Consider the following 10580-nt stretch of genomic DNA (forward strand, 5'->3'; position numbering starts at 1 on the left):
CAGTCTCACAGTTTTAACAGCTTTTTTTTGGGTTCAATTTATTTTTTGAAAACATTTATAAATGCAAAACGTTTCAAAAATGAGATTTATTCTTTTTTTTCATACAAATTAGGCCTTTTGGTTCTCTTGGTTTTCCAGTGGAAGCTGAAAGTTACAGGTAATATAATTAACATATAACTGCTGATATCTTGCCACAGTTTGTGCCTTTATAGACATTTCCAGAAAATAAGGATGACTGATTTTAATGTGGGAATCACAGGAGGCGAAACAGAAACCAAAATCACTGTCAAACTCAACAAAAAGCAAGAAATAAAGAAAGAAACCCTTTGACACCGGTGTCTTTTCCATTGCATCAGCCACGACAGGGGAAGTGAGTACCATTGATGTGGCGGGCATGACTGTGATTGACAAGAGGCTCGTCCAATAGAATTTGACGCAGCGGCGCGGCGGACCAATGAGCGGCCGCCGTGGGCGTGTCCACCGCCTCTGCTGTCTTTCTCTCTCTGTGGCTGAGCAGCGTGGGGCTGAAGCGGTGTGTTTGGGAGCAGTAAACCGACTCTTTCTGCGAGAATAGCGACTTCTGTGAGTATTATCATCCACTCATGTGCTGTGGGAACAATTAACGTTTGTCGTACCATTCATAAAAAGTGGTTATTTCTTTTGGTTTAGTGTTGTGTGCCACGATATGTCTCTCTTTCTCTCTCATACAGATAGAGCCGAGCTAGAAGATTTAGCCTGCTAATGTCAAAGCTAATGCCTTCAGCATAGGAGTTTATAATCAGATCAAGACCTAATAATACAGCAATAGAAGCAGTTTTACAGGGAAGGATGTTGTCTGCAATGATTGGCACTATCTTAAGGCACCATTCCCTGTGTGCTTGTTTACAGCAGAGGTATGGGTGGCAGTGGAGAACTGGGTTTAGTCTGCAGGAGAAAAGGGAAATTATCCCTGTGGAGCTGAGGATATAACTCATTTGTATTTGTGGGAATAAACAGCTGACCCAGTGGCACAAAAGGTTTAAAAAAAAAATAAAAATAACACAAGGCTGCACCACTTATTAACTTTTGGAGTGTGGATTTAAATGTCATCCTTCACAACCCACCAACAATAACCCTAAACCTGGGAAGGGATAAAAGCTCATTTGCATCTTTAAAAGTGCACAGTTTCCTCTCCTTGTTGTCACTTTTGGATCCAGTAGCATCTGCTTTACCATGAGCATTTGTTTTCTTATAATAACTTAACTTGACTTTCCAAATGTCTGTCTTTCTCTGGTTGCCAACAGGGTGTTGGTGGTTTGGTAGTCAGGATGGGGACGGTGGCTGTTTACCGTCCGCTCGCTCGCAGTCCTCAGAGAGCTGAAGGCACAGTCTGTGTGGTCTCCTTTGCCAGCTAGTTTTTGAATGAGTGTGGTCCACCAATGGGAATTCAACTGTGCTGACTTTTTCAATTATTGAGAGCTTCGTGATACTGTCGTTATGACGCTTGGTTAAAAAGAGTCCAAACGTATCAGATTTGAATTAGCTGAATTCAGATTCATGCAGTTTCAAGTGACTTTATCAAAGGTGAATCAAATCGCAGATTTAAATAATCAATACATTCAACTCTTGATTCAATACAATTCCCGATACTGGGTTCACAATATGATCTTCTACAAAACACATGTTCTTTATTAAATTATAGAATACTTTTTTACTCCTGAGGTAGTCCAAAGTAATGTATATTTACTTTTGTTAAGAGAAACTGAAGTCTTTGCTCGTTGATATCGTGATTAATTTTTCATCTCACTGAGTTTTATCTTCACATATTTGTATTGCAGTTTAACTGTGTCACGATATGTCTTTACATTCCTAATTATTTGTGCTCAATGAGCTTTATAGGCTCACATCAGCGGCAGTGTCTCATCCATCTGTAGCTTTCTGTGTAGATAATAAAACACCCAAAAACACCATGGCACATGAGAAAAGTGGAAAAATCCTGAATTGCAAGTTAAATTTCTCCTGCTTTCTTTCACGGCTGCTTTACTTTATGGCAGCTGTAAGTGTTAAACACTACTAAAGATCCACCTGACCACTCAGTCTTACATTGTGTGTATCCTGTAAGAGCCGTTTGGCTGTTGTTTCGATGTATTTTGGATAAAATGATGATGAGCTCAAAGACAAAAGCATCCACAAAAGGTCTCGCCTGCCTCACAGGATTCCTGAGTTGTCGTTGGTTTATGAGACGAGCCAAAGGGCAATTTGCTGAAGGGAAAAGACGGAGTAGAACATCTCTGCAAAGGCCGCTTGTTAAGACACACGCCGTACAAACTGACTTGACTCGAGGCTAAAGGGGTGGCGGGGGAATACCTTCCTACCTCATTATGATAACAGGTAATCCTTATTTACATACTTGTAGTGCTCATGCAACAAATCATAGTATTCTTTGCCCTGTGCTCTTATTTCTGTATTTGTGCGACCATTCAGGAGGTGCTGTGTTGAAGCAAAGCAGCCCTTGGGGCAAATAGCTTGGTGAAAAGACTAAGCTATTTTAAATGGTTGTAACTAGTCTAATGGCCAAATGACTTTACTCACAGTGGAAATTATTAAAATTGATCCACAGAAATGGTAAACTGGCACTTTTGCAGTGTCTCTGTTAAACTTGTTAGAAAGATGGATCCCACATTTTACAGAAAAGCAGCTCAGCAGCTCATTCAGCTCCTGTTCTTATCTTTTTTTTAGGGTGCAGCTCAACTGCAGTTTCACACTGGAAGAGTTCAGCCAGGTTTGTCCACATATGATTGGAACGACAATAACAGCTGTGTAACTGGTTGGACAACAACAAAGTCTTTAACCTCTGTAGTGTGTGCTCTGCAGACACCCCATAACTGCCAAGTTAGCACTGATTAAAATCAGCCTTAAATTTGGGCAGAAGTGCAGTGAGAGCGCACGCTTTTCTTGTTTTAACTGAGAAAGGTGGAGCTCTAAACACACGTCTGTTTAGTAAAAGGAATTTTAACATTTCACACTTTTAACTTGTTGCTTTATAGCTGGGCTCAGCTGCTGGGAGCTTAAGTTGCCACATGTTCAGACCACTATGTCTGTACTCAAGTCGAATTTGGATGTTCAATACGATCAGTTCAGCGCCACACTCCGCTCTGATATCAGCAGTTCTATAATTTACCTCACATTTTAATGCTTTTCTTTGTCATCTTTGATGTGAAAACATCAGATTTCCACACAGTCAGAGAAAGAAAAAGTGTCCGTCCTGCTCATAGTTCAGTTATAAAGTCCCAGCGCACCACAGAGCCTCTCTCCTGCCGGGCTGCTGCAGCGCTGTCAGCCCACAGCGTCACAATGGACGGCAGCAGAAGAGGTTGAACCACTGTCTGGTTCAAAAGGGGTTTGGCTAACTTTACCGACAGTCAGCAGCTGCTGCACCACTGTCTGTCGTCACGCTCTCTCTGCTTCCATCACAGTTCGTTTTGGGTTTGTTTACAGCCTGCCATGCTGTTGCTCTGTACAGTGACACAGCTAAAAAACAAAAGTGCAAAGTCATCTCAGGTTTTTCTCGACTGATGACTCGAATCATTAAGTTCTCGGAGGGGCAGCCCTGCAGACTTGTTTCTGTTTGTTCGATAACTAAGCTGTACTAGTTATTTACATAGAAATGTTCATGTTGTCACTGTGGATCACAGTCAGGGACTTAGACATGGAACTAAATTAAATGTCACCTTTGCCTGCCTGATTAAACATGATTGGTGGTTACAGTATTCATTTCTTTCTTTCTTTCTATATTTTTGTTCAGACAGCTGATTCAGAATGGACTCCTCTTTGAGTGCAGCTCAAATCCGTGAAAAGTTCATCGACTTCTTCCGTCGCTATGAGCACCAGTACGTCCACTCGTCGTCCACCGTCCCACTGGACGACCCCACGTTGCTCTTCGCCAATGCTGGCATGAACCAGGTACACTATCCATCCGTCGTTCTCAAATATCTGGGCCTCTCTCTCTCTCTCTTTGATTTACAACATTTTGACTCCGTGCTAAAATAATAAGATTCTTACAGAAAACAAATGTACTTTTTACACCCCTTCCTCTTAGTTCAAGCCCATCTTCCTCAACACCATCGATCCGTCCCACCCTATGGCCAGGCTGCACCGTGCTGCCAACACCCAAAAGTGTATCCGTGCAGGAGGCAAACACAACGACCTGGACGATGTGGGAAAAGATGTCTACCACCACACCTTCTTCGAGATGCTGGGGTCCTGGTCTTTTGGGGACTACTTTAAGGTATTATGGTCTCATCTTTTTGTCACCTTGCAATTGTAACCTGATTGATGGAGGTTTGAGGCAGATAATAATAATCATATAACATAAATAAGCAATAATCTTGATACAGATCTCCTCCAGATTGTGACTAAGATGCATACTTTACATACATTTTACAGTTGAAAAATCAACTTGTCTCTGGGGGACAAACTTCGTATTGGTACAAATATACTGATATAGCTGCCATAAGCTAATGTTGACTGATCTCTCAGCCTGGCAGACTTATTGCTCTCGCTCTACTGTAGTGCCCTTCATTTTGATATGAAAATAACATAAAATCTCAAATCTCGTGTCCTTACTGGACATGACTGTAACCTCTATTAAGGAACTTTATAACTCAACTGTGACTAGGGTTACAAATCTATTTAAAAATACTGCATGTTTTAGTCACAGCAAGTTCATTTTTCCTTGTATTAAATCTGAAATGCATCCACATGTTTACGTGATTGATTTAGTTTTCCTATATAATATCTAAATATCTCTAAATATCAGCGTCGGTCATTAAAAAACCTGTATCGGTTGAGCTTCATTGCGATCAGTAACTAATTTGTGAGTTGATTTAGAGACATCCTGTTCTTATACCTGCACCTCTTTAACCCAGGTGTGTGCTTTCTGTTGAGCACTGCAGTTACTTTCTCTTACGCTCCTGTCTCGTTGTCCTCTCTGTCTCGTCTCATTCCTCCCTCTGCAGCAACTGGCCTGTAAGATGGCCTTGGAGCTGCTGACCCAGGAGTTTGGTATTCCCATTGATCGTCTGTATGTCACTTACTTTGGGGGTAACGAGGACGCAGGCTTGGAGCCCGACCTGGAGTGCAAACAGATCTGGATCGACCTAGGGTGAGCCTTGCTTGGGAATGAGACAGCACTTGCTTTAAGGATACTTAAAACATCTTTTAGTAATCATTGCCCAGTGTGAATTACTTTGAACCCCCTACATTATCTCCTGGGTACCTGATACCTCCTCTTCAAATCATTTACAGCTCTTTTTACAGATGTAAATCTCTAAATGAATGTGGCTGCTGTCTATCTGCCGCTGTTTAAAGTGATTGCATAATGCCGTGATTATTCCCAGAGGAAGTGCCTCTCTTCTCCTCCCACAGAGCCACCACACCGACTACAACAACAGCCGTTAAGATTCTCACTCCCTCCCTCAGTTTCTCCACCTTTTTTCAGGCCCAGTACATTAAAGATTTTCCCTCATGGTGTTTCAACAGTGCAATTATCTACCATTTATTTATTCAAAGCTTTCAGTTGTCATTTCCCTCCCGTAGTAGCTGACTTTCTCTGATCTTTCCCTCCTTAAAAAAACAATTCAAAACATTCTCTTAATCCTGATATCTGTTGGGTTTTGGTTATGTTTCACTTTTTACTCTCTTCAACTTTGTGTGTCTGCTCACATAGAAACACATCACTGGCCCCTTGTTTTTGCATATATTGGCTCTTAGACTGGACAGCTACGCAGATGTATTATCTTTATTTATGTTTATATCTGTTACATCTTTCTTCATTTTGTGACTTCCGTGTAATAAGATAAGGCCTTTATTGATCTCCAGAGGGAAGTTCAGGTGTAGCAGCAGCACAGGGACAGAAATAAGTACACATAACAGAGAGGGTAAACAAACGACAATAGGAGGACAAAGGAGTGTATATAAAATAACATTTAAAATAGAGTATATATGAACAGAGTGACTTAGTGGTGTAATTAATATCAGAAAGTCTAGTATATGTAAACCATGTAGACCAGAATAATTATATATTGTATGATTAAAGATCCCCTCCAGGCATGTATTAAGACATATTTTTGAGTTGAGGGAGACATAACATAGTATAATAAAACAAAGTTATGAAATATAATGTGAAATGAGGTAATATAGTATAACAATATATAGCATAGAATAAAACATAGTATGAGTATAGTATAATATATAATAACTTATAATCTGGCAGTTGTGTCAATTATTGAAGCACAGAATACGTCATATGTTCTAATTTTCATCCAATTTCGATGTAATAATATCTTCTCTCCCTGCTTATGTGTGTTTCTCTCAGGATGGAAGAGGCTCGCATCCTGCCAGGCAGCATGAAGGATAACTTCTGGGAGATGGGAGACACCGGTCCCTGCGGCCCCTGCAGCGAAATCCACTTCGACCGCATCGGAGGGAGGGACGCCTCTCACCTGGTGAACATGGACGATCCCAACGTCCTGGAGATCTGGAACCTGGTGTTCATCCAGTTCAACAGGTAACGCACTCACTCAGACACTGATAACAGTATGTTAAAAAACCTTAAAGGGGGGACGGTATATTTACCTCACAGTTACATGCTTTTGCAAAATAAATTAACTTAAGTGACTCACAGGTTTTCTCGTCTGACTGATGCAATTATTCACAAACCAGCACTTAGATTATTTACAATTGTATATAACAATTTGTTGTGATGCCTTCTGGGATAAATGTTTAATCTGTTTGGTTGATTGCGTTTGTTCACACCTTCACACTAACGCCTCATAGTCACGGTTTTAAAGGGGGGAAAAACAGAGTTCCCACTCATCCTGGAAAACCTGGAAATTTAGAGACTAGTTTTCCAGTTATGAAAACACCTGGAAATTGATTAAAATGACCAAATATACTGGAAATAAGTTTGCTTTTAGCCCCTCACTAGTATTAAGTTTGACTAACCTGCATATATGACACTTTAAAGCAGGATTACCAGACGTGGAACAAACATGCAACAATCTAGTCGAGTTTATTCTTTCCGAAGCCAGGAGCAGAATTTTCATGAAAACCCGGTGTTGTTGTGGTTAATAAATATGTGCACGACAATGATAATTGTACATGCAAAAAAAAGCTTCATGCTTCTACCTGTAACAAACCTGAGATGCTTCATCATAAACCTCGCATCATTAAACTAGGAGGAATAAAGGTAAATGTGTCCTACTTGGAAAATGTTTTCTTAAAAAAATAGGGAACCCTGAAAAAGCCAGTAAAAACAAAAGAACCAAGATCTGTGTTTTTGCTGCCGTGTAAGATTTTGTAGATTTCTCTTAGTATGTTTTACTGCTGTTATTTAACAGTCATGTAAACAAAAGAAAACCCACAACGTAATCTCTGTATAAAGGCTTGTAACCAGTTCAGTGGGTTACAAATGATCACCTGCTTTGTGACGGCAACATACCAAAACATAAACCTATCTGTAAATAAAGATCAGCTGATGCTGGAATTTGGACACACCTTTATCATGGTCTATTTATTATGCACTGCAGCTACTGAATACAATGCACACACCCTCTCTCCACACCTCCTTTATAGTTCCTCCTTTTGTTTCTGCAGTCAAGAGACGTTTACAGTTGTTTACAAGTGATCTCATTGAATATCCATCTCAATGTTAGACCTATTTTGTACTAGTATTAAGGTAGATATACGTCTGCCAAAGAAATCTGATTACTTAGCTGTGTAAAAGCTTAAACTGATTTCTGAAATGTGTGTGTTTGGATGACAAAAAGTCTCGGGCAGAAATGGTATTGTGATTAAAAAGGGGAGTATCCCAAATAATCCAAAGTTTGACGTGATCTGAACTCAACTGTGCAATCTTCCTTTTAACAAACTGAAAAGTAGAACTACTGAATAAGTCAGTTTCCTCAGCAGAAAAGTTGGTTAATTTGTCAAATTCAAACACATGCGTGCTCTCTCACTACAAGACTGCCTTGTTAAAAGTGCAAACACTCATTTACTGATCAGAAAATGTGTCTTTTTAACTGTAGAGAGTCTGAGACGGAGCTGAAGCCGCTGCCTAAGAAGAGCATCGACACAGGGATGGGTCTGGAGCGCCTGGTGTCCGTACTGCAGAACAAGATGTCCAACTATGACACCGACCTCTTCATCCCGTACTTTGAAGCCATTCAGAAGGTACTGAGATGCCCCAGAGTTGCGTAACTGAATGGAAGTGTAAACATGATTGAAAAATCTCACTTGTCAGCTGAAGCTTCGGGTTCCTCAGCACTGGAAGTTAAAAAACCTTTAAATGTCTAAAATATTGGCTGAAATTTGGTTTTTGCCCAAGAACCTGAGTAGGATTTGGTGATGATTTTGGATGATGTCTGGTTTCTGCCATTAGACAGTTTACATTTTGTGGCTGTACTTATTATTCAGCATTCACTCCTACCTTTCAAGTCAGCTGCTAAACAGCATTTCAATCATTAGCTGTTTTATCGCACCGTTCAAGGTACACACAGCAATTGCAAGCTCACAGCAGAACACATTGTAACTGCCTTAAATGATGACCACCTATGTGTAAACCAAGTGCTATCCTGTATTGTTAAGAAAAACTCCTGAAAATGTCCTGGAAAGGTGTGCTAATCCGGGGTGTACAAATATGCAAAGAAATAGCAATTGTGATTTAGTTAAAATATACACATAAGCAGGATTAGAAATGTGTGTGGCTGATCTTTTGTAGATTTATCGTCACAATATCCAATAAACTACCAGCTACAACCGGCTATAGGACACACCTACCACTGACCTGAGTCAGTTGTAACACATTAACGCCATGTGCTGCGATTGATAGTTCATGAAAACTAGTTAGCAAGAGATGTGAAAGTACAGCAGATAGGTAATGGTTTAAACATCAACACTTTCTGCCACTTAAGGCAGAGACCTTAACAAAAACAATTCCAAGATCAGCTGTGGGTGTGCATCAGAAAAGGAAGGTTGAGAACCACTACTCTTATATGCAGTTTCAACATAATTTGTGTTTCAGGGTACAGGTGCTCGACCATACACCGGTAAAGTAGGCGCTGAGGATGCTGATGGTATTGACATGGCCTACCGTGTGCTGGCTGACCACGCCCGCACCATCACCATCGCCCTGTCAGACGGCGGCCGGCCTGACAACACAGGAAGAGGGTGAGACATGAATGCAGCATACTTTAATTTGTGTGTATAGTGTGCTAGTCCTTGAGGGGTATTTCCCAAATTATACTTTGGTAATTTGGCATTGAATTACTGACAATAGAGTTGGTGCAATACACGTAAATACTGCAAAACAACACAAGATTTCAGACTAGCGTGGCTGTGAAAGCAATGTTTTGCAGTTCATTTTCAATACTTTATTGTAACGTGGTGTTTTATCGTGTTTAGCTACGTGTTGAGGAGGATCCTGCGTCGTGCAGTCCGTTATTCCCACGAGAAGCTGGGAGCTCAGAAAGGCTTTTTTGCCTCTCTGGTGGATGTGGTGGTCGATTCCCTGGTGAGATTTTAAAAAGCTAAAGCTAAAATGCCTTAAACTGTGTGCAGATACCCTGTATTCTCTTTTATTCACTGTAAAAAGGTGCACATTGGAGCTTTAGTACCTTCCAACATCTAGTTCATAAGTAGGGTTAGTAGTGAATTAGTGAATTTGAACCATCGATTCTCTGCTATTCCTCTTTTATCTCTTCTCCCCTCCTTTTCACTCCATCTTCGATCCCTGTCTTCTTTCACTCTCACTCTCCAGGGTGACGCGTTCCCGGAGTTGAGGAAAGACCCAGAAATGGTGAAGGACATTATTAATGAGGAGGAGGTGCAGTTCCTTAAAACCCTCAGCAGGGGACGCCGTATCCTCGATAGAAAGATCATGAGTCTGGGAGACTGCAAGACCATCCCAGGTGAGACGCACTTAACAAAAAGTGTTACCACTCACTTACATACATGTATACGTAGATATAATTTTAACAAGGTTAGAGCACCATTGTAGTTTATATTCTCCTCCATTCATCCTCTTTAATCCTCCCTCTATCTCTCTATATCTCTGCTCAGAATGTGTTAGGTGGCATTATGGATCAGTGTTTCTTCCCTCATTCGCCCCTCTGTGTGTCTCAAATCTTTCTTATTCACTATTTAAAAATTGACAGATGGTTGTCTACGTCAGTATTTCCTATTTATTTCTCCTTTGTCCCAAGGGGTGACAGCATCATTTGTGTTGTCTGCCAAACCGAGACGCTACTTCTGCTAATTCCAAAATCCATTTCTAACAGTTTCATTTAATTATCATTTTCGAAAATCCAGTTACAGGACAAACACTTGAGACTTGACTTGCTTTCACATCTAACTTCGCACTGATTGATTGAAATGATAACCGCATCATAATGTTTGTTTATCTTTGTTCAGCTTTGTTGTCCTTGTTTTTAGCCGTATGTCTGTTTCCATATTCCTGTGAATGTAACTGTAACATTCAGAGCAACCTCAAACTGGAGTCAGACTCCTACTATGTGTACACACACTTGGCCAATAAAGCTGAT

The 10580-nt window shown here is 40.6% G+C and overlaps 1 protein-coding gene across 1 annotated transcript in view; it reads left to right on the forward strand.

Annotated features, from left to right (window-relative positions):
* Positions 1 to 428: 428 nt before the first annotated feature.
* aars1 (alanyl-tRNA synthetase 1) overlaps positions 429 to 10580 on the forward strand; it is a 19292-nt gene continuing 9140 nt past the window's right edge. Inside the window, exons 1-9 of the mRNA XM_035665726.1 lie at positions 429 to 582; positions 3785 to 3942; positions 4079 to 4267; positions 4998 to 5143; positions 6356 to 6547; positions 8067 to 8211; positions 9062 to 9207; positions 9442 to 9550; positions 9797 to 9947. Coding sequence (XP_035521619.1) covers positions 3799 to 3942; positions 4079 to 4267; positions 4998 to 5143; positions 6356 to 6547; positions 8067 to 8211; positions 9062 to 9207; positions 9442 to 9550; positions 9797 to 9947 — 1222 coding nt within the window. The 5' untranslated portion in view covers positions 429 to 582; positions 3785 to 3798. The remainder of the gene's footprint in view (positions 583 to 3784; positions 3943 to 4078; positions 4268 to 4997; positions 5144 to 6355; positions 6548 to 8066; positions 8212 to 9061; positions 9208 to 9441; positions 9551 to 9796; positions 9948 to 10580) is intronic.

This window comes from Morone saxatilis, unplaced genomic scaffold, assembly GCF_004916995.1.
Source record: "Morone saxatilis isolate NCDOM2014 unplaced genomic scaffold, NCSU_SB_2.0 Contig2, whole genome shotgun sequence".
NCBI lineage: Eukaryota > Metazoa > Chordata > Actinopteri > Moronidae > Morone > Morone saxatilis.